The sequence below is a fragment of the Dromiciops gliroides genome, chromosome 2 (genome assembly GCF_019393635.1).
Source record: "Dromiciops gliroides isolate mDroGli1 chromosome 2, mDroGli1.pri, whole genome shotgun sequence".
Lineage (NCBI taxonomy): Eukaryota > Metazoa > Chordata > Mammalia > Microbiotheria > Microbiotheriidae > Dromiciops > Dromiciops gliroides.
Window position 1 is genome coordinate 423393319 of NC_057862.1, and position 22525 is coordinate 423415843.

Here is a 22525-nt window from a genome sequence, read left to right on the forward strand (position 1 = left end):
TACACTCAGTATGTATCATGGCCATGTAGATGCTAGGATTGCAAAAAGATAGAAGATAAAATCTGTCCTTACAGGATCTTAGAGGTCATCTAATCCAAACTTCTAATTTTACAGATGAAGAAACTGAGGCCCAGAATAAAAGCAAAGCCCATAAATCATTTGCCTAAGGTCAAGTAGATATTGAGTAGCAGAGTTGAAATTGAAACATTTGTCCTCTGACTCTAGATTCAGAACTTTCTCTATTCCTGTTACATCAGAATTTTAAGAATTGTTGATAAATGCTTTTATATTTTACTCTATTCTTTCCATTTATATTTCACTACTTCAGAACATTGACTCATTTCATTGATAAGGATACCCAGATGCAGATTATAACCCTTAATAGATGGGATTCTTCAAGAGTTGCTATAGCCAAAAAATATATATCCTGCTGGCCAACCCTTTACCAGGGAACCCGTCCAAGATTTAGTTAGTTGGATCCTTGGACAAAAGCCTGTCTAGGACCTCACTTCATACTTAGAAGCTTAGGAAGACCAGCCAGAGTTTGAAATTACCTTGCACAGCCTTGAGTCACCTCAAGCTACCTCCATATCTCAGTGAAGCCTCTTAGGGAAATTTTCAGTCCAAAGGTTACAGAATGGTAAATGGTATTGATGGGATAAGTGTCACAAAATATGATGGCATTAGTGGTCTAGGGGTTGTATAACAGCGGTGATATCTGAAGGTCCTTGGCAGTATTTAAAACCGCAAAGTATGCAAATGGAGCTAAAATGATAAATATCTTTGCTTAGGAACTGAGATTTAGGATTTTTGCCTAGGTCTTGGCCTGTTAAAGGAGAAAAAAGCCAAAATCCTTGAGCTCTAAGTTGAATTCTTTTCTGCTAATATATACTATCCTTCAGACAGCTGTCTTTTAGAAGCTGAAATATAACCAGTATAATACAAGAGAATAATATCTATTGGAAGAGCATTTGAAGTCCACTGAAGACTTTTCCTATTCTCATCCTCCCCCTTCTAATCCTAGCTCCTCATCCTTGAGCTTCTATGGTGTCTTCTAGAAAAGAGAAATGCCTTCCCCTACTTTGTAGAGACTTCCATTATTAACTGCCCTTGATAAAAGCACAATTACGGCCTCAGGAGAAGACCCAGGCACTAATCCAATTTGATCAAAACTTGCAGCCTGCCTCAGTTACTACTTGATACCCATCTCATCCCATCAGTTGCAGTCTGGATTCTACTCTACTTTCACCATGTCTTCCCCCTTCCCCACTATGTATTCTCTCCCCCACCTCCCACCCCTGTGCCACCTACTTTTTAGCTTCTTTCTGTGTGTTTATGGTCTTCCCCCATTAGAGACTGTAAGCTCCTTGGGGTCAAGAACTGTATTTTCTTTTCTTATATGTATCCCTCAGGCTTAGCACTATACCTGACTTGTAAATAGACAATAAATATGTATTGTATTGTATTATAGTAGGTACTTAATAAATGTGTGTTGTATTTTATCATCCTGCCTTCCAGGTACTCCTTCAGGCCATCCCCCATTTTGAACACAAGCCTTCCATTTATACAACATAAGACTGTTGAAACATTTTTCACAGTAGCCCTGCTTGAGGGCCATCTCCTTGGTCTTCTCTCATTGCCCTTCCTGTAATAAGAAGATAGAATTTAGAGATTATCTCATCCAACCTCCTCATTTTACTAGTGAGGAAACTGAGGCCTGTTACAGACTAAGCAATTTGCCCAGAGTCACACAGGTAGCCAGTAGTAGGGCCGGGATTCAAACTCTTATCCTCTGGCTGCAAATCCAGTGTTTTGTACTTTCCAGTATGTACTGGAAACCCTTGTGGGTTAGAAAACTATAAACCTCAATATTGTAAAAGATTTCCTTTTACTTCAAGCTGAATCTGAGCCACAGCACTCTTGCCTTACTTTCTCTCTTGTTATCACATTCTACCTTGTATCATACTTGTTTCTGTATGTCTCCTGTCTCTACTATTTGACATTAGGGCCTTATGGTCCTAGAGAGGAGAAATTGCCCTTTCGACTTTATTTCTTCTAGGCCAAGTGCAAGACTCGACACAGTAGGCAGTTAAAATATTTATTGAATTGAATTGAATTATTTCTGTGACTACAACAAACTTCCCAGACATTCACCATTTAGGCTAAGACATCGCCCAAGAAAAGTACTCCCAAAAGGTGAATCTAGTTGTTATCTTTTCTAATTAATGGCTGCTTAGAAATAATTAGAAGGCCACAGTGGTTATTTTAGTTTGCTGTTCCTAAGAGCATAGTCACCTCATGGTCTCAGTTCTTATTAATCCTGTCATGGGCCAAGTGAGCCTCAGTTTATGTATTAAATAATTTTAAATAATAGAGTTGGACTAGATGATCTCATGTTCCTTCCAGTTCTAAAATATTATATATAATAATATATAATAGTGTGTGTTCTCAGGCTTCTTCCAGACCTAACATTCTGCTTTAAAGTTTGTCTCTTCTAGTTCTAATACTCTATGTTCTAAGGTCCATTCCAATTCTTAATTCTATGATTCTAAGGCTTAGAATGATTTGAACATCAACACAGGCCTTTGGACTTCCTTAGAGACTTTGTTCATAATAAATGGGACTTTGTTCATAATAAATGTTTATTGAATTAAATTGAACTCTCTATTTTAGAGGTAGAAAAACTCAAAAATAGTAATATTCCTTTTCATTGATCTGGGAAAGAGAACTAGGCTCTTTCATTGACTTAATGACTCAGTGAAATACCAAGTTCAAGCTTTTTGAATATTTGAAAAAAAGGAAAATTCCCCAAAAGGATAGTAAACAGTACCCTTTTTTGATGAATCCAGATATAAGTGTGGCTGGTGAGGGACATAAACCATGACAGAAATAGTCCAGATGAGTTTGAATCCATAGTTTGGGTGTAGGTATAATCATGTTTGTGTTTATGTATATGAGTATCTGTTTTTTCACAGATATACAGAACTTTAGATCTAGAAGGAACTTTAGCAGTAAGAGGACTGAATTTTAAATCAGAAAACATAGATTGAAGTCCAAATTCGATCACTTACAAACTTTGGGGCCCTAGACAATATGGTATAGTGGACAACACAACATCTGGAATAAAAATATCTAGTTTCAAATTCCAACTGTCACTTATTAGTCCTCTGGTGTTCCAGTCACTTTCCTTCTCTAGGGTCGTTTGTTTAATTCTAAAATGAGAGGATTGGACTAAATATTCTCTAGAACCCCTTCGAGCTCTAGATCCTTGATCATTCACCCTCTTTTCTAATGTATAAAATGGAAATAATTCTTCTATTCCATGCTTGCCAAGGGTTTTGTGAAGACACTATATAAATGTGACAGTGACTTCATTCTAGATAAAGACCCTGAGTGCCAGAGAGTTTAAGTGACTGACCCCATATCACCAGACTACTTCTTTTTTTTTTTTTTGGCAGGGCAATGAGGGTTAAGTGACTTGCCCAGAGTCACACAGCTAGTAAATGCCAAGTGTCTGAGATTAGATTTGAACTCAGGTCCTCCTGAATCCAAGGCCAGTGCTGTATCCACTGCGCCACCTAGCTGCCCCCTGACCCCATATCACAAAGCTTCCCAAGCCCTTCAGATATGACCTGCCTAATGAGGTGTCCCTTGAAGATTCAGAAGGTTCAGAGGTAGTGCCAACAAAAAGTACTGAAGAGGCTAATGCAGTATTTTTGTGGATAATGTCACTTGTTCATTGTTCAACCTTGTTTTGTTTTATTGCTAAGTAGAAAAGAGAAAGAGGAAAAAGGCAGCAATTGGAAAGAGAAAGGAATGTTTGTTTTTTTCCAAAGGTTCTGGTAATTTTCCAGGCACTCTTCATGATCTTGATTCATAATAGTTGAATTTCTCCTCCTTTTAGGCACTTTGTGCCAACAGAGGAGACACCCTGGGGGTTAGTTGGTGCTGGGGAAGCTCTGCCCAGCTCATTCAAGGATCACTAACCTCCTTCAACATGAACTGTAGCACTTTAAATATCAAAGCCCCTTATAGCTTTAAATGTCATTTATGGTGCCTCAACAGGATTTTTTAGGCAGAAGGAAATGATATGATAATAAATAAGATTTGTTTATGAATAGAAACTTAGGTGTGTGCGTAGCTGAATGATTTCAGGCTCTGCCATTTATAGAATCATGGGATTTAGTGCACAAAAGACCTAAAAGACCATCTAGTCCAGCCCCTTCATTTTACCTAGCTTCACCCTATGGCTGTAGAGAAGTAATTTCAATTCTTTGGGCCTCTATTTCCTCATCTGTTAAATGAGGATAATAATAATGTGCCACCTACCTCACAGGGTTATAATGAGGCAAATGCCGTGCAAATTTTCAGGCACCATAGAAATGTAAGTTATTATTGGTAGGAAAGCAGTTTGTAAACCCGAAGCCTTATCAAAATAGGAGGTATGGTTGTGCTTTTTAAATTGATGGCAGCATGGTGTAGTCAATAGAGACTTGGCCTCAAAACCAGAAGACATTGGTTCAAATCAGCAACTAGCATTATAAATTTCTAAGACGGTGCCAACCTTCACTGATAGATGGAGTTTCCTCTGATTGGAGTTCCTAATACCAATGAAACATTAGATCTGATCTTTATCCCTATCCTATTAGCATATTGTAGTATCCATACTAAAACATTTCAAGTGATCATTGGTATCATAAGTGTGAATGCATCCTCTATCAGTACAAAGTATCTGCTACCTATGTAAATGACTTGACCTCCCAAGAACTCAGTTTTTCCATCTTTAAAGTGAGTTTGGGCTAGATGATTTCTGAGGTCCCTTAACAGCTATAAATTTTATCAATGTTAGAACATAGAATATCAGAGCTAGATAAGGCTTATCAACATAGACTATAAAAACATTGAATATGTAAGCTAGAAAGGACCTTAGAAAGTAAAACATAGAACATCAAAGCTGGAAGGGAATTCCAGATCCCTCCCCCATTTTTACACTTAAGGATACCCAGATCCCAAGAGGAAAGGTAATTTTCCTTGCCCTGGGTCTGCCAGGTAAGTGGTCAAGCCATAACCAAACCCCAGTCTCCTGATTCCATAATATACCATCTTGAGGTGTTTATTTCAGGTAATGAAAAAGATCCCTGTACATTTGCTCTTCTCTTTTGCCTTGTGGTTCTCTGGAGGGCAGAGACTGTATCTTGCATGTATCTGTCTCCCCCACGAACATGGCACTTAACACAGGACTGGGCATCTGGGTACTTCAAGGTCACTTTCCCTCTTCACAACTAATGTTGGCACCATTATCTCACCAGGCAGTTGAGAGGAAGGCACTTATTAAAAAAAAAAAAAAAGCAAACTAGAAATGCGAGGTCTGGTTTTCATTATTAATATGAAAGTGTGTGTGCGTCCCACTGATAATTTCTTGGTATGGAAGTGACTCTGGCTTCTCAAAGGTTCTGCCAGAGGAGCTGGCAGGTTCTACTAAATCCCATACTTTTTGCACCATGCTCCCCCTCCCATTCTTGATCCCTCATTTTTTCCCATTTTCATTCTCCATTTCACCATGGCTCTATCCCATTTCTCCCTCTTCCTCAGATTTGCCAGAAATCCACATAGACATTGATAATCTTTGGGCTCAAAATCTAGCTTACCTGGTACAGACAGCCCAACTTAGATTCCACTTTTTCTCTGAACCTACCCACCCACTTCCCAAGTGAAAGGTATTATTTTTTCTTCTTAAACTAATTATAGCATTTTCCATGTAAAAGCATGAACTTTTGACCTCTCCATTTACCTTGCTTTCCTTGTGTGGTAGTTATTTTTTATTTATATATTTCCCTTTGTTAGATTATAAACTCCTTGAGAGCAGGGTCTTGTCTGCTTTCATGTCTTCAACTTAAGGCATTAAATAAATGGTTGCCAAATGAATGCTGAGTTTTACCCTAACCTCCTTTAACAAAAACCTATTGTGTGCAGTCTGGAGTGAGAAGTTCCAAAATGCTCAAGGCTAATTAGTTTCATTTTTCTCTATCCCCTTCCTGGAAAGTTCCCCTTTCTCATTTTATCATTAGGTAGTAATTAGTATTCAAGGGAAATTGGTCTTAATATATTAAAATTGGTTAAGTGCATTTAGACCTGTATCACAGCCAATGTCTTATTGGAAAATGTAATTGGGGATTCTGTGTATGTAATTAATTGAATTACAATTAAGAACTTTCATTAAGCAATATACTAGTACATTAAAGCAATAAGGAAACATGTTTGTAATACTACTGCCCTTGTCTTTGGTTTGAGTGAGGGCATAGAGATTTGCTGCTCATTTGTGATTTCCTATAATCTTCCCCCACTAGCTAATAATTTGGTTATGCCTCTTCAATATCATATATTAGGATATGTTTGTGTGTCAGCTAGAGCCAAACAAACTCCAGGTGCCAGGTCAACATTGTGGCAGAGCAATTTCCCAGTTGCACCAGGTATTTTTGAGAAACATCTTACCCAGAGGTAGAAGGAAAGGGATCATAAGATTTAAAACTGAAAGGGACCTAAGGATTCAACTAGTCCAGCCCCTTCTTTTTATAGTTGGAAAAACTCAGTCCCAGAGAGGGAAATGTTCTCCCCAAGGTCATAGAGGTTCCATGAATACTAGAACTAAAATTTGAACCCAAGGCTACTGACGCCAAATCCAGTGTTCTTTCCATAGAGCTTCAGCTCAGCTCATGCCATCCCCTGGCCAAATGTAGGTCACAGTTTCTAAATCATTCAATCTGTATTATGTGCCTGCCGTATGCCCGTATGCATGGTGCTGGGGATACAGAGTTTTGAAGACAAGAAGGCAATCTAAGAGGTAGAGGAGAGGAAGGAGGGCATTCCAGGCAGAGAGGACTGCCAGTGCAAAAGCATGGAGGCCAGAGATGGAGTGTCATGTGTCAGAGAGGGACAGCAAAAAGGCCAGTCTGTCTAGACCAAGTGTTGCAGGAAGGGGTATAATATCTAACATAACTGGAAAGTTTGTTTGGAATCAGCTTGTGAAAGACTTTAAAAGTTAAACAATAAGGAATGGGCTCTGGCATTTCTTGACTAGGGATGTGGCATGATCAGACCAGCGCTTTAGGAAAATGAATAGCTATATAGCAAATGGATTGAAATAGGGAGAGATGAGAGCCTGGGAGACCGTTTCAGAAGCAATAGGCATGAGGAAAATCTGTAGCAAGGAGTTGGCATCTGAATTGAGAAAGGAAGTAACCTGTTGATGGTGATGAGAGCCTGAACTGCAGTGCTATCCTTTGAGAAGAGAGGATGGAAGGAAGGGACTAAAAGATTGATGGTAGCCGTGGCACAGAAGTAAGGAAGTTTGGAAAGGTACTTGTGGGGTTGCAGTCAAAACTGCACATCTTTTGAACAATTGACGAAGTTAAAATTTTTGGCACTTAAACCTTTCACTTTCAATTTAATGGAATCTCTGAGTCAGAGGAGATCTAAGTGGTCAACTAGTCTTCCTTCACAATATTTCATACTACTTCCCTCCTCTCCACTCACCCTAGTTTAGGCCCTCATCACCTCTTGTATTTACTTATCTGTATTTCTTGTGTGTCCCTATTTTTGTCTTTCTATTCCAGAACCTAGCACAGTGCCTGGTACATACAGTAGGGGCTTAATAAATTTATTGACTTGAATCTAACCTGTATCTGGACAAGATTCCCATCTTGAAGGGTCATGCAGCCTCTTTTGAATACTTTAGTAGCAGGAAATTCATTATATCCTAAGGTAGTTCATCTTAATTTTTAGGTGTTTTTCTTTTTTTAATGAATAAATCATAACAATTTAATAATTTCTTATTTTATTATTAATCAACAAACATTCTAGTATATAAAGAGCAAAAAAGAGAATTGTATGTGAAATCTTGAAATGCTGTTTTAAAAGCATATATTAAAATTAGCAAGATAGTCACAAAAGTGCTCAGCTTGTCTCCGCTTTCAAAATACCTCTTTGTTTTCTTCTGTGTGTTTTTGTTTTGTTTATGCTCACTTCCCCCACCTCAAATAGAAGCTCACCCTTGTAACAAAGGAGTGTAGTCAAGTACAACAACATATTATCCAAGTCTGGAAAGGACTTTTTTTTTTTTTTTTTTGGTGAGGCACTTGGGGTTGAATGACTTGCCCAGGGTCACACAGCTAGTAAGTGTCAAGTGTCTGAGGCCAGATTTGAACTCAGGTCCTCCTGACTCCAGGGCCGGTGCTCTATCCACTGTGCCACCTAGCTGCCCCTAGACATTTTTCTTAAATCTACCCTCTGGTAACTTCTACTTAGATCTGCCTTCTGAGGTCAGGACTCTCATGACTAACCTTTCAGTTCTTGAATCACGTCCCTCCTTTACCATGTCCTTCTTCAAGTCTTCTCTTCATTGGGGAGAAACCTTCTTTCTTTTAGCCGATTCTTAGATGGCCTGGTTCTGGCCTTAGCAAATTCAGTACGAAGCCTTCTTTAGCACTAGGCAGTATGGTATAGTGGAAGGAATGCTGGATTTGGAGCCAGGAGATCTGGGTTCAAATCTCATTCCTTACACCTACTAGCTAAGTGATTTTAGTCAAGGAGCTTCAGTTTCCATATCTGTAAAATGGGATAATAAAGCTTATGCTCTCTACTTCACAGTGTTATAAGAAAAGGATTTATAAATCTTAAAGTGCTGCAGAAAGAGGAGTTGTAAATGTGTGGTGAAATTTCTGGCTCTCACCCATGAGCTGCAGTTCTCCAAATTTCCATCCGTTTCCATCTGATGGCCCCATAAAATAAGATTACCCTGATTTATAGAGGGTCTAAAGAATCCCAGTGGAAAGCCCTCCAGCATAGCCAGCTTCAGCTCCAGTAGTTTAATCAATTAAACACTGACAGGAAGCATTCCTATTCTGATGGTAACATGGCAGGTTCTGGAGAAGGGTGTGTGATCCTGATGGCTGTGGTGAGATTACTGTCACTGAGTGATAGAGTTGTGTGTGTGTATAACAGTCTATCCCCTATTGATTGTTTTTAAGAGACTGGCAAAATTGAACAATGAACAGGGGAAAGCGTTGAATAGAAGGGAAGCTTTGGGCTTACGAGGCTTTCGGGACTTGAAAGGCCTTTGAAAAAAACTATGATGGATGTAGAAAAATGAAAGGAGTGAGACCAGTAAGATTTTTCTCAATGGCTACATTTTCCACAGTCTCACAGTGGCGTGTGATGCAGAGTATGTGTGTTAGAGAGCTCTGAACCAGACTGGAACTCAGGAAGCCCAGGCCCCTGTCCTGTCTCAGTTAAGTGATTTGGTCAAATTACTCTCCCTCTCTGAAGTCTGGTTTCTTCTTTTTTAAGAAGGGAACAGTCATCTTGCACAACAAACCTCACAGGGTCATTATGAGGAAAACACTTATAAATCATGAAGGGTTGTAGATATTGGAGCTATTAAAAAATAGAGATTGAATTCCATTTTGGCTTAATGGAAAGATCACTGAGTTTGGAGTTCAAAGCACTTGAGTTTAAATCCAGATTCTATTCCTTACATAAGCAAGTCATTTAACTTCTCTGAAACGAGCTCTAAAATGAGGGCAGTGGATGATGTGGTCCCTTCCAGATCTCAGTCCTGTAAAATGGAGCACATGCTTCCAAGGCACAATCCATTTTATTAAAGATAATTGCTGATGGAGAGACATGGAGCAGCTATGGAACAAGCCCCCTCACCCACAGCAAGTCTCTAAAGCTTTGTGGCTTTAAAGAAAGCTCATCTTAAGGTCAGAAGAACCGGGTCCCAACCCAGCTCCACTTCTTACCAGCTGTGTGACTTGAGAAGAACCCTTCCTCTTCCACTCTGAGCCTCAGCATCTTCATCTTTAAAATGGGGACAGTAGTCCTTGAGATATATACAAGTGTACAGCATAAAGCAACAGCACCATTAGAACCGCTGTTGTTATCATTATTTATAGCAATTCAATGTTTTGCTTACTTCTTTCCTTCTTCCCCCAACTTTTATCATTTTGTTACCACAGGACCTGCCATTCTGTAAACAGTTCAACCTTTAACAAGCATCTGATATGCAGAGTAGTGTCTCTATGCTAGGGAAAATACAAAGTTCAGATCCTAATATCCTGTGATTTAAAAGAGACCTAGAAATCATCTAGTCCAACCTCATTATTTGACAGATGGAGAAACCTAAAGTTCAGGGAGGGAAGGAACCAGCTTCAAGTCACGTAGGTGACCCAGAGCTGAAACCTTGACGGAAGCCATGACCCATGGTCCTCCTACTCTCCTAGGCTGTGGCCAAGTTTATTCTGCTTCAGTACTGTACGATATGACAAAGACTCTGCCCTGAAGGAGCTTATGCTTTCGGAAGATACAAACACAGATAATAAGATGACAACATATTATGTAGTAAGTGTATAAAGAGTATACAGTATTATGTGAGCTAGTAATGGTGGTGGCATTAGTAGTACTTAATAGCCGGCCTACATAAATATGTGTGTGAGAGAGAGCAAGAGCACAAATTGAGTGCTTTAAGGTTTCAAATGCACTTGATCTTATTTTTGACATTTATTATGAGTTGAGCTCCTCAGTAACTCTGTGAGTTGTTATACAGACATTATTAACCTTATTCTACAGATAAATAAACGAATGCACTGAGAGCTTAGCTGACTTACTCATGGTAACACAACTAGGGAGTGTTAGAGACAGATTTTGAAACTCAGTATCCATGGCAGGTAGGAGAAGAGAATTGTTTCATTGCCTAGAAATACCCATTTCTTTCCCCTTTAAGGGGATCCCCACACAGAGGTTGGAAGCCCTATTCAGAGCCATAGGGAAGAAGGATACCCACCAGAGGTGGAAACATTGCTCTGGTAACTTGAATAGGGAGAAAAGTATCCGGAGTAGTACAAGAAGTCAGTAAAACTCTCATCTAAAAGATGTCTGAGGAGGGTAGAGACACCAGAGAAGGCAGGGCAGTTGTTTTGACTCTATAGGCTTGGATGAAAATCTTTTGGTATTTTGTTGGGTTAAATAAAACCTGTCCTATATGTTTCCAAAAGAAACCTTGAATGAAAGCACAAGTGAGAGAGATTTATCACAGACATTCAAGATGAATCCATTCATGAGCTCAGAGCCTTATCAGTTATATGTTATTACCTACTATGTGCAAAGTATCGTTCCAAGTGCTTACAAGGTATAAAAGGTTTGGATAAGATATATTCCCTGCCCTCAAGAAGCATTCTGTCTAATAGAAAAATGTGCCATATACACAAGTAGCCATATTCACCAATATTACATGACGGGTCTGTTAGAGAAAGTCCAAGTGTGCTATGTTTCATCCAAGGGGCAGGAGAAGATCATTATCAGCACAGAATCAGGAAAAGTTCTTTGGAGGAGGCAGCATTTGAAATGGATTTTAAAAATTGGATAGCAATTGAAGAGATGATGAGAGGGCAATCAATGCCTATAGATGGACCTCCTTTATAGGCAGCCAAACAGACCTACTGAGGAGATTTACCTGCTTGGAGAAACATTCCTGAAATCTCAAGACTGCAGATAATTCCCTCTGGGTTTTGAATTCTAGTGTGTATTTAACATCAATTTTTGGATTCTCCTTCACCCAGGTCTTGTTGCCCTTATCATAAAAGCAAACAACCCTCTTGCCTGCTCAGGACAGAGCTGAGAAACTCACTCACTGAAGTACCACTCTAAGCTTAAATCCTCAAATGGCTTATGAATTTACACCATCAGAGAGTAGAAGGTCAATGTAGGAAGCATTAGTGTGTTGAGCCAGCTCCAACTACATAAGTCTTAAACCAAATTAATATATAGAAATTGACAGGCCTTTTGCCGGGTGCTCCGTAGCTTTAAGACCTCTACTAAAATCCCATCGTCTCATCTGCCCATTATTAACATTTCAGCAAAATATAAAGTTTTCATTAATCTCCCCCAGCAAATTTAGGACTGAAAACTGGCAGTTGTTTCAGCTTTTAGGACTACATTAGCTGGTGTATTAAACAAAATGTGTCATACTTCAGTATCTTCTACAAGAAACTAAATCAATTTCCCCCCATATTTATGCACCACTTTATCTAAAAGCATCTGAATTATCATTTACAGCGAAGATGCTTTATTAGCAGCTGGCACTGAAATTGCTCAGTAAAAAATTATATGTCACGTTATAGTAATTTTTAAATTGGTTTTAATCCAACATCATAAAATGTAAAATCTTGAGTGTGGGGTTGTTTTTCCTTTGTTGTTTCCCCCTAGTAACTGGCATATTAGCTTAATGAGATGTTACCTCTTTCTTTCTATATCTAGTACCTGCAATATTTAGGACGTAACAATTAGTAAATAATTTAAATTCTTCAGCTCCAAGATCTGAAAGAAGTTGTTGCAGATAATTGCATTCACTCAAAAACAAAATAGATTTAAATAATTTAAAAACATTTGAAGATTTTCATATTTTTCCCAAATTTTCCACATTTAAAATGTCCTAAAATAGAAATTAACAGGCATTTTGTCAGTTATGTTTCAGTGAAAGCATAGATTTGGGGAAATGAGTGGTCATTAAAAATTGTAGGCAACAACCAACTACCCTCAAGAAAATATTAGAACAAAGAATGAATAGAGTAGAAGGGACCTTAGAACATAAAATGCTAAAACATAGAATATTAGAAGTAGATGGTAATTTTAGAATGCAGAGTGTTAGAAGTGGAAGGGACCTAAGAACATCAAGGTCATTGTCATCTGTTCTATTGTTCCATGAAGGACCACTAGGCCTTATAGGCCTTTTCTGACCTGCTGATGCTATCCCTAAAAGGCCACCAACCTTAGCATCTGCTTACAGCTGTGCCACCGATTAGAGTGAGGGCTCCTGAAGTACAGGGATTACCTCAGTTCTCTATTTGTAGCGTCAATATCTAGCAATGCATAGCTTGACAAAAGCTTTTTCATTCTTTTATTCATTCATCAAAAATTAAAACAGAAAAGGAACTTAACAGAGAATAGTCCAGTGGTCTCCAAACCGTTTTAGTCGGGTTCCCTTCTCAGTAAAAATTCGTTAAGCCCTGTATGTACATATATGTATGTGTGCATGTTTGTATAATGTTAAGGGTTAAAATTCTAGCTAGTCTGTCTAAAATATCTAATGAGTGGTCGCCAATCAATTACAAGCTTTAGCAAGAGTTAGACTTTTAAGCATTTATTAAGGAGAATAAGAATTTGGTAAAGAGAGAAAGGCCTAGATTCCTATCTATTAAAGGGAGAGCACATTTCTAGCTCCCTTCTCCGCCAGCGTCCTCAGGAAAGAGCCCTAGAGTCAGCGCCAGTCTCTTCCTTCCTCCTCCCACTAGTCTGCGTCACTTCCTCCCCGCCAAAGAAAAGACTCCTGGTCTTGCCCTCAAAGACCTTCGCTTCATGGGCAGAACTCTTCTACAGTAAGTATCCAGCAGGTGGCGTCATTCCAATCGTTACAATAATTTATAAATTATGTGCCTGTACTATTGTGCCAATAACTGTATGTTATAAAACTTTAAAATAGACATTTAAAAGGATGAAATAATATTTGATTCTAGTCATTGGGAGCCACTGGAGTATATTGAGTAGAGAGTATGCTTTAGGAATATCATTGTGGCGATTATGCAGAGAATATGCTAGAGTGAGGAAACACTTATGGGAGACAAGAAGACAAATTGGGAGGCAATAGTCCATGTCAGAGGTGAACCTATGAAAGCTGATGAGATCACCAAGAAGGAGTCGAGAGAGAAGTCAAGAGAGCCCAAGACAAAACCTTGGAGGACACCCACAGCAGAGGGTGTAATATCACAAAAACCCCAAGGAAAAGAGTATTCAGAAGGAGGAGATGGTCAGCAGTATGTTGCAGAGGAATCATACAAGCTGAGGACTGAGAAAATGCCAGCAGATTCTGGAGTTAAGAAATCATTAATGGCTTCCTAGTTGAGTGATGAGAATGGAAGCAAAGTTATAAAGGGTTGAAATAAGGTAAGAAATAAGTTCTGTGAAATCAAATGACAGACAGTCAACATGCTGGGGAAGGCTTGATGTAGGAGGTGGCTGGCTCCTGAGTTGGACCTGGAAAGATGAGTAAAATTTAAAGGGGCAGAGATTGTGGTAGAGGTCAGAATAATGGTGTACTGTTGTGGAAAACACTAAACTCAGTGAACAAAACCCATATTCAAATTTTGGCTCCAGCACTTTGGTTCCATGGTTGACCATGGAAAAGTCACTCTCCCTTTCTAAGCCTGTTTCTTCACCTGCAAAATGGGGGCAGTAAAACCTGTAGGACCCACTTCATGACATTATGGAGGATCAAATGAAAGCACACACACAAAGCATTTGGCAAGCTTTAAATAAAGTACTATAGAATTGTTGGTTAGTCTTATGGTGAAGGGCGAGTAATGCACTTTGGGAAGAAAATGGAGTCCACAGAGGGGGAGGGGTGGGGCGGAAGAAGTAGTAATGTGACATAAGCCTGGAAAAGAAGACCATTGCCAGACTGTAGAGGGCCTTGAAAGCCAAACTAAAGCCTTTTAGGATGAAGATGAAGTCCTTAGGTATCTGTTCTCTTTTCTTCATAACTGCAGTGGGCTGTGTCCCATCAATGTGGATGTTCCTTCTTGTCCAGTGCATATAGCAACCCACTTTTGCCTTCTCATCTGCAGTTGTCATCCATACTTTTCCTCCAGATGTTCTTCCAAGGATTTAGCTGATTTGCTGAAGGCCTTCCTCTGTTGTTGATGAGAGAGAGAGAGACAGAGAGAGGGAGAGAGGGGATGATATAGAGATATCTCTTTTATAGCTACCACTGCAGTATGTGATAGATTGACTATTCTCCCTCATTCTTGCTCCATGACTCCCCTGCCTACTTTGACCTGCCTTTTAAGATGTCTTTTTGTATAACTTCCTGCACACACAGCCTTATTCAAAACATTCTGCAGCCTCCTGACCTCCGTCACTTGCCTTTCCATAGCCTTCATCTCTCCATGTTAAGTCACCTCTCTGCTTTCTCTTCTCCAATTTAAATAATCCAAATGACTTTAACTTTTCCCTAATGGCATTAGACATATGCTGTTGTCCAGTCTTTCTGTATCTTCACATATTTGACCATGCTATTGATTCTCCACAGGTTCCAGGGGAGAAGGGGTTTTGGAGGAGGATCCTCAGACTGACATAGCCACAGTACAAGACATGCTGTCCAGTCACCATTACAAATCTTTCAAAGTCAGCATGATTCACCGACTCAGATTCACGACGGATGTGCAGCTAGGTAAGGCACAGAGACAAGGACAATTTCACTTTGTAAATGCTCAGCTCTCTTGAATATTGCTGCATACAAGTGTGGCATGAAACCGTGTGCAACTTTTATGTGGCCCAAATGACTAGAAGTAATTTATTTTCTGAGAAATTGTCTAAACAATGAAATTTAAAATATGTAATTTTTCCCACCTGAGGGAATGATGAATGCTCATTGCTCCAGCCTGTCTTCCTGCTTATTAAGAAGCAGATTGGAACTAGAAGGGACTTGAGGCTTTCTTTTCAAATGGATTCATTTATATGTAAGATTCCATAATTTTTGTTCTACATAATTGACTAAAGAACTTAATTTCTCCCACAAGCTGCCTTTGGAAAAACTTCTTTTTAGTTGTCTCTTTTCTCTAAAGTTATGTGTCCTTAGACAGGTCATCTCTCCTCTCTGTCTTCAGTTATCTCATTTGTAAAATGGGTAGTGGGGTTAGGGAGGAGGGTGGCTCATATGATCACTCAGTTTCCCCTAGCTGTGATATTCTGTTATCCCAATTCATCATTCCATCTTAGGCATTCCTGCTCTGAGGAGCCTTCCAACTTTGGGGAAGGAGTGGAGGATTCTAACCGTAACAGGCTGTGTCCTGTGTTCTGAAGTTACTTCCCATTTTAGCGTAGTTTGTTCCAGCAGTCCCTTCTAGCTCCGATATTCTGTGTTGGATGTCCCGTGTTTAAGGCATCATCTCTTAAACTTTTTCCACTTGTGACTCCTTTTCGCCTGAGAAATCTTTACATGACCCCAGGTATAATTTTTAGTCATTGCGTGTTCAGAAACCTTTAACTGTTGCCAAACTTTTTGCAACCCCCACATTCAGATATATGATCCCATATGGAGTTGCAACCCACAGTTTAAGAATCTTTGTTCTAAGATATTTTCCAACACTCACATTCTCAGTTTCTAATAAAGCACATTGCCTTTCCATCTGTAATACTGACCTTCATGCTTTTGGTGATCCCAGAGTTTATATATAAATCTGTACCAAAGATTTAGAACTAACTCAAATACCAAGATTTTGTCTTATAAACAGCATCCTTCTTTTATGATTCTTGATAAAGAGATACATTTCTACTTGCCTTGAGCCTGAAGTACTATAAGCTGAAAAATATGGTGATAAAATTAAGAGACCTAGACTCCAGTCCTGGCTCTGCCACTGTCTTACCTTGGGTCAATCACTTTACCTCTACCCTTGAAACTTCATGTACTCAGACTATCACTAAATAGCCTCCAGCTCTGGCATTCTTTGTGCTGAGATTCTTTCCAGATCTGACACTTTATATCCTGATGTCCCTTTTCACATTCTTTCAAATGATTTTCCTTCCAGCTCTACATATGGTAATCTTCTTTGGGGTTCGACTTGTTTACCCACAGAGCAGAGCTAGGAGTACTGGGTGGAAGTTGCAGAGACTTAGACCTGGTGTAAGGAAATATATCTTACCATTTAGAGTTGTCCCAAAGTAAAATAGGTTACTCAAATATAGGTTCACCTCTTTGGAGAATTTCAAGTAGAGGCTTTCTGGCTTTCCTTCCTTGCCTGGTCCCAGTGCCCAGACTTCCTCTTCTTACTACACACATGGAAAATCTCCAGCCATATCACAGTGACCCTAGATGGAGCAGCTGTTGGGGAGAGAAAGGCATGAGAAGAAGACAAAAACTATCTCCTTTCTCCCTTGTTTCTTGACCTCATTAATAGTGGCCAACAAGCCCGAATGCTCTTGTCAATGAGCCCTTCTTCTCTATGCTCATTCCAGCAGCTCTGTGACGTGGCTGCCCTTCTTTCCTTGATCCATTCAAACCAAAGATAGATTTTGACATTTGCCTACCTAAAGTGAAAGGGTGAAACCATAGAGCATATACAGTACATAGAGTATACAAAATGAATGAGAAGGAAACCAGGAATATCACCTCCATTGCTAAGGCAGGGAATAAAGGCTCCAGCCAGAAATTGAGCAGTGTAGACTCACTACTGTAGAGTTGGCGATCTTGTTTCCAAGAGTGATAAACCATGCATCCTTCCCCAGCCTTTCTTCAGCCCACCCGCCCCTTCTCCCCCACAGCAGCCTTTGTACAGGCTTTAGCTCTGCCCAGCTATCCAGGAAGAATTTCCAGTGGCCATGGATTTTTGTCTCCCTTGGTATTGGTAGGTCATCGTACCTGCCCCAAAGCTAGAGGACTATCCATCCACTCTGGATGCAGTCTTACATCTATAGATATGGGAACAAACTAAGGAAAACTAGTGACAATGGGCGCAGTTACAGGAAGGCAGATGTAAGCTGATCATGAGGAAAAACTTCAAAGCTGTCCCAAAATGGTATGGGCTGCCCTCAGTAACTGGTGAGTTCCCTGTCACTGGAGGTGTTGAAGCAGAGACTGAATAAGTACTTATTGGAAATATTAGAGGAAATTCCTGCTCAAATTCATGTTAAACTGCCTGACCTCTAAGTCCTTTCCAGCACTGGGATTTTAGAATTCTGTAGTTTAATTCCTAACACCCATTATAAAGGCAGAGGAGAAAGACAATCTCTCATAATAGTCTGTCCAATTTTCATGCACAAATATAATTGATACTCCTAATTAATAAATAATTGGGTAGGGGAGGAGCTTGTGTTTCTAAAAGGCTTTTTAAATCAAGAAAGCATTTTCAGATTATTTGCTTCTGTGATGAAATTCAAGAGTAGTCTCCAGAGTCATAATGGAGCCCTCATCAGCCCTGAGGAAGTCCAATTCAATTTCAGTTCAATTTGACAAACATTTCTTAAGGATCTGCTACATCCAGAGCCTTCTATCTGATGCTTAGGGGAGATACGAAGTTTAGATTAGACATCATCCCCAACCCTCGTGGGATTCTTAGTCCGGTAAAAGGACATGACATATACACAGAGAGCTGTAATGCACAGTATTAGATGAGAGGGGTAGGAAACAAACTGCTCTCGGATGGCCAGGGGCACAGGCAGCATTGAAGCCGCATTTTCAGAGATGGATGGGATTTCATCAGGTAGGGAATGCGCTCCAGACAAAGGGCAACAGCACCAAGTGACCGTGTAGATGGAAGACCGAAGGGCATATTCATTAGATGGAGGGTGGGGACAGTTGGACTGGAACCTGCACAAACTAAATAGGATTAAATAATGTGGAAGCAAGTTTGAAAGGTAAGGTGGTGCCAGCTTGTGGGGGTCCTTGAACACCAGTCTAAGGAGTTTGACCTTTACTTGGTAGGCATTGGGAATTCACTGAAGGATTTAAAGCCAGGAAGTCACATGACAGATCTTTGACCAAGAAAGATTCAATCTGGCAGTGTTTAAAGATTGGATTGGTAGCTGTGTGACCCTGGGCAAGTCACTTAACCCCAATTGCCTCACCACCCCCCCCCCCCAAAAAAAAAAAAAAAAAAGATTGGATTGATGGGGAGAGCAGGTGGAAAGTCCTGTTAGAAGAGTGGTTTAGTCCGGGTGGGTAATAATCAGGACCTGTGTTAGGGTGGTGGTAGTGGAACTGAAGAAAAGTGGAATGAATGAAAGAAGAGAACCAGAAACCTTGTGAAACTCAGGTGAAATACATTAATATGTATTGTGATTCCCTGCATATGAGGGGGTGGGGGGGGAACAGTGGATGACACACTGGATAGAGCACTGGCCCTGGAGTCAAGAGGACCTGATTTTGAATCCGATCTCAGACACTTAGTAGCTGTGTGGCCCTGGGCAAGTCACTTAACCCAATTAGGACCATGTCTAGTCGTCCTGATGTCTATCTTGCCACTGGACCCAGATAGCTCTGGAGGAGAGAGTGAGAATGGTGACCTTGCAGAGCCCTCCCTCACTTAAATCCAATATCACCTCCAAATATTATGGTCCTCTTTGAGAATGAAGGACCAGAGAGAGAGAAGGATAAACAACAACATATTTGGGAAACTGATGTTTCCTTTACAGGAGCTGTAAAAGGCACCATGTCTCTCCTTACAGGGGAACCCCTTTATTTAGACTTGAAAATATAAGTGCTCAATCTAGTCCAGAAATTTCTTTACATTGAAATGCAATCTTTCACAAAGCGGAGCCCAGCGAAACAGTACACACTTTATGAGCAATGAAATGAACTACGCTGGATTCTGAGAACAGTAAATAATTTAGTTTATTTCAACTGACTAGGCAGGTTCTTCAAATCTCTCCTGACACTGATGAATGAATGGTCTCTTCTCTCCGTCTGTCCTGTGTCAGTCAGAACAAGATATTTCACTTTCAACACCTGTGGCGTCATCTTCTAAGTGGTGAGTGTCTATATGAGGCCCTGAAAGTATCCTGTCTTCGGGGTTTGCCAAACCACTCTGAGTTATTAACACGCAAGATATCACAGCTGTAAGCGTGAATCCGCCCGCTCCTGAAGGCCATTATAACTCAGTGTCATCTAGAAAGATTTCCCAGCTAAAAGGGACCTTAGAGGTCATCTGCTCCAAATCCCTCACTTTACAGATCAGGGAGATAAAGCCTGGAGTAAGGAAAGGGATTTGCCCAGTGTTGTGCAGCTCTTAGTGGCAGAGCCAAGATTCAGACCCAGATTTTTTCAGCACCAAGTCTGATATTTTTTACACCCCACCATGCTAACCTTCTGATAGACTCCAGTTTCATACCCAGACCTTTGTTTTCAAAGGAAGCAACAGTAAAGAAGATACAGATTTTGTTCTTTGTCCTGCGCTTACTTTCTGTTCAGACCATTCACTGGATCTTGTTCACAAATGCTATTTAGAGATCCAAGAAAAATTCTAGAATTGTAAAGGGTGTCAAGCATGATTGGGTTAGAGATAGATCTACTATCTCATCTAGTCATTAAACCAATCTTCTAACAAGGCTTGTGGAGTCCACTTTTGTAACAGCCCATGCATCCATCCTTTCCCTTCTTTTCCCACTGCCACCACTCTTATTGAACTCCTTACAACTACATATCTGATATAGTAGTCCCTTTTCAGGTCTTTACTTTCCCATCTTCACCCTAGTATCTATACTTAGTATCATTTCTAGGCTTATTCTCCTTATGTATTGATCTAGTCATTTCACTTCTCCACTCAAATTTCTTTGGTGACTTTCTGCTGATTCCCAAAGTTCAGACTCTATAACCTGGCATTCAAGGCCCTCCCCAATTTGGCACTACTCTACGTTTCTTAACTTATCTCATAGAGTGTCTGGCATATGTTGGACATTTCATAAATGCATATTGATTGACTGGCACAACTCCCCAACCATGTACTTCATGCTCCAACCAATCAGGGCTACTGGAATTCCCCATCTCCAAATGATGTAAATTCTTACTCATCCTTTAAAACCCAATTCAAATGACTTCTTCATGAAGGATTTCTTGATCTAGTCTACTTTTAGATACTCCCCATATTGACCTTTCCCTTCTCTTCATGTAGCACATGTTTTCATCTCTCTCATATACTTGTATTTTATTTTGTATTGTAGTCAGTGTGTGTGTGTGTGTGTGTTTGTGTACATATACATATATCACCCTGCTAGACTATAAGCACCCTGAAGATGGGGACCATATATCTCCTTCAGTACTCAGTTCAGTACTCGACACACAGTTGGTGCATAAGAAATATTGTTGGATAATTTTCAGTGGTTCCCTATTTCCACAATACTCCCCACTCAGGTGTTTAAAGCCTTACCATAATCTGGCTCTCACGTATCTTTCCAGACATATCATGTTGCTCCTTTCAGACGTCCTTTTCCAGTTTCACCATTATGTCTCCTGCCTTTGCAGACTCTACCCCTTCCCCCCAATACAAATAAGAAAATTTAATTTTTTAAAAAACGATTTAGGGTTATGGCCTGCTTCCTGATCATTTTTATTCTATTGTCCCTGAATCCTTCATGTCACTCCCACATTACCTGGTGCAAGGTAGCACATTTTCTGTCTCCTCATGGAGGGAATCTAGCTTGTATTGATTCTGGCTCTCCTCAAAACACTTCCTCTGAAACCAGAGTGGTTTGCTTTTTAGAGTAGAACAAACTCTGAGGGTTTATTCTAGGACTTAGAGTCATAGAATCACAGGATCTAAGAACTGGAAAAAGCCTTAATACATAGGTCAAAACATTAAGTGTAGCATTTTAGACCTGGAAGAGTTCATAGGACATTGAAAAATCAGAGCTGAAAGGGATCTTGTAACATAGATCATGATCACTATGCAGTGAGCATGACTGCTTACAGTACTTGGAGGAGCAGGAGAGTACCAAATAACCATTGTTGGTAGGATAAAGGCTCTCTCAGCCTTGCCATTTTCCCTGCCACTGTGTTCTTCAGGCCTCTGGGCACTGGCCACTGATCTGTCAGTGCACCAGAAGGAGCCCTGAGTCTTGCCAACCACTGCAATGCTATTATACCCTTAGCATGTCTATGCCTTTCCATCCTGTAGCTGAACAGCGTAAACTCCTTGAGAGCAGAGACTCTTGCTTTTGTATTCCCAGCACTTAGCACGATGCTTGGCACATGGTGCTTAATAAATGGGTTTTTTCATTCACTCATCTCTTACATCTGGAAAAAAAAACTTAGCAAGTTATCCAGTCCACCCCCTCTATCCTGAAGAATGATGCCCCACTCTAATGTGCCCAACAAACAGTTCACTAGGATAAAGGACCAACTGAAAACCAACTACTCACCTACTGTCAAGAAAGTATAGAAACACCAATGTCACATTTAAAACTTGGAAGCATAAATTTCATAACTTGGCAATAAGCTCTGCTTTCAGGAAGCCTTCCAGTGGAATTTTCATATGGTTCAGCTCCCCATTTATTTCAGAGACATCTGATCAGCAATAGAAATTCAGTCTGTTTAAAAAAAAACAAAAACTTAGCTGTATCAGAACAGTGGATACACTGTTGATTAGATAAATTACTTTGGAAGAATTTACTAAGAGTGATCCCTTCTAGCCCCAGGCTGCTTAGTGATTCCCCTTTGGCCTTTACAGATCTTCAAGGACTTAGAGAAAGCTGAAAATAAAAAGATTGTAGGGTTATTTTTTTAACAACTCTTTAGGAATTTAAACAATACAGGAGCCTTTGTCAGCTAAGCTAGCAAGTTATAGAAACTTGATGAATGAACTATCGCTCTTGATGCCTGAGCGAATAAACAATATCTCTCAGTAAATAGATACCTTGAAAACCATACTCAGACATATGATATTTAATGGCCTCAGCCTTACAGCATTTGCGGTTTGACTTAGCA

General features: G+C 40.0%; 1 protein-coding gene across 7 annotated transcripts in view; it reads left to right on the forward strand.

The window, feature by feature from the left end:
* The window catches only part of MAPKAP1 (MAPK associated protein 1), a 327671-nt gene that overhangs the window by 260462 nt on the left and 44684 nt on the right, over window positions 1-22525 (forward strand). For all 7 annotated transcript variants that reach the window (XM_043986958.1, XM_043986955.1, XM_043986957.1 and 4 more), the window contains one exon: window positions 15140-15280. In XM_043986958.1, coding sequence (XP_043842893.1) covers window positions 15140-15280 — 141 coding nt within the window. The remainder of the gene's footprint in view (window positions 1-15139; window positions 15281-22525) is intronic.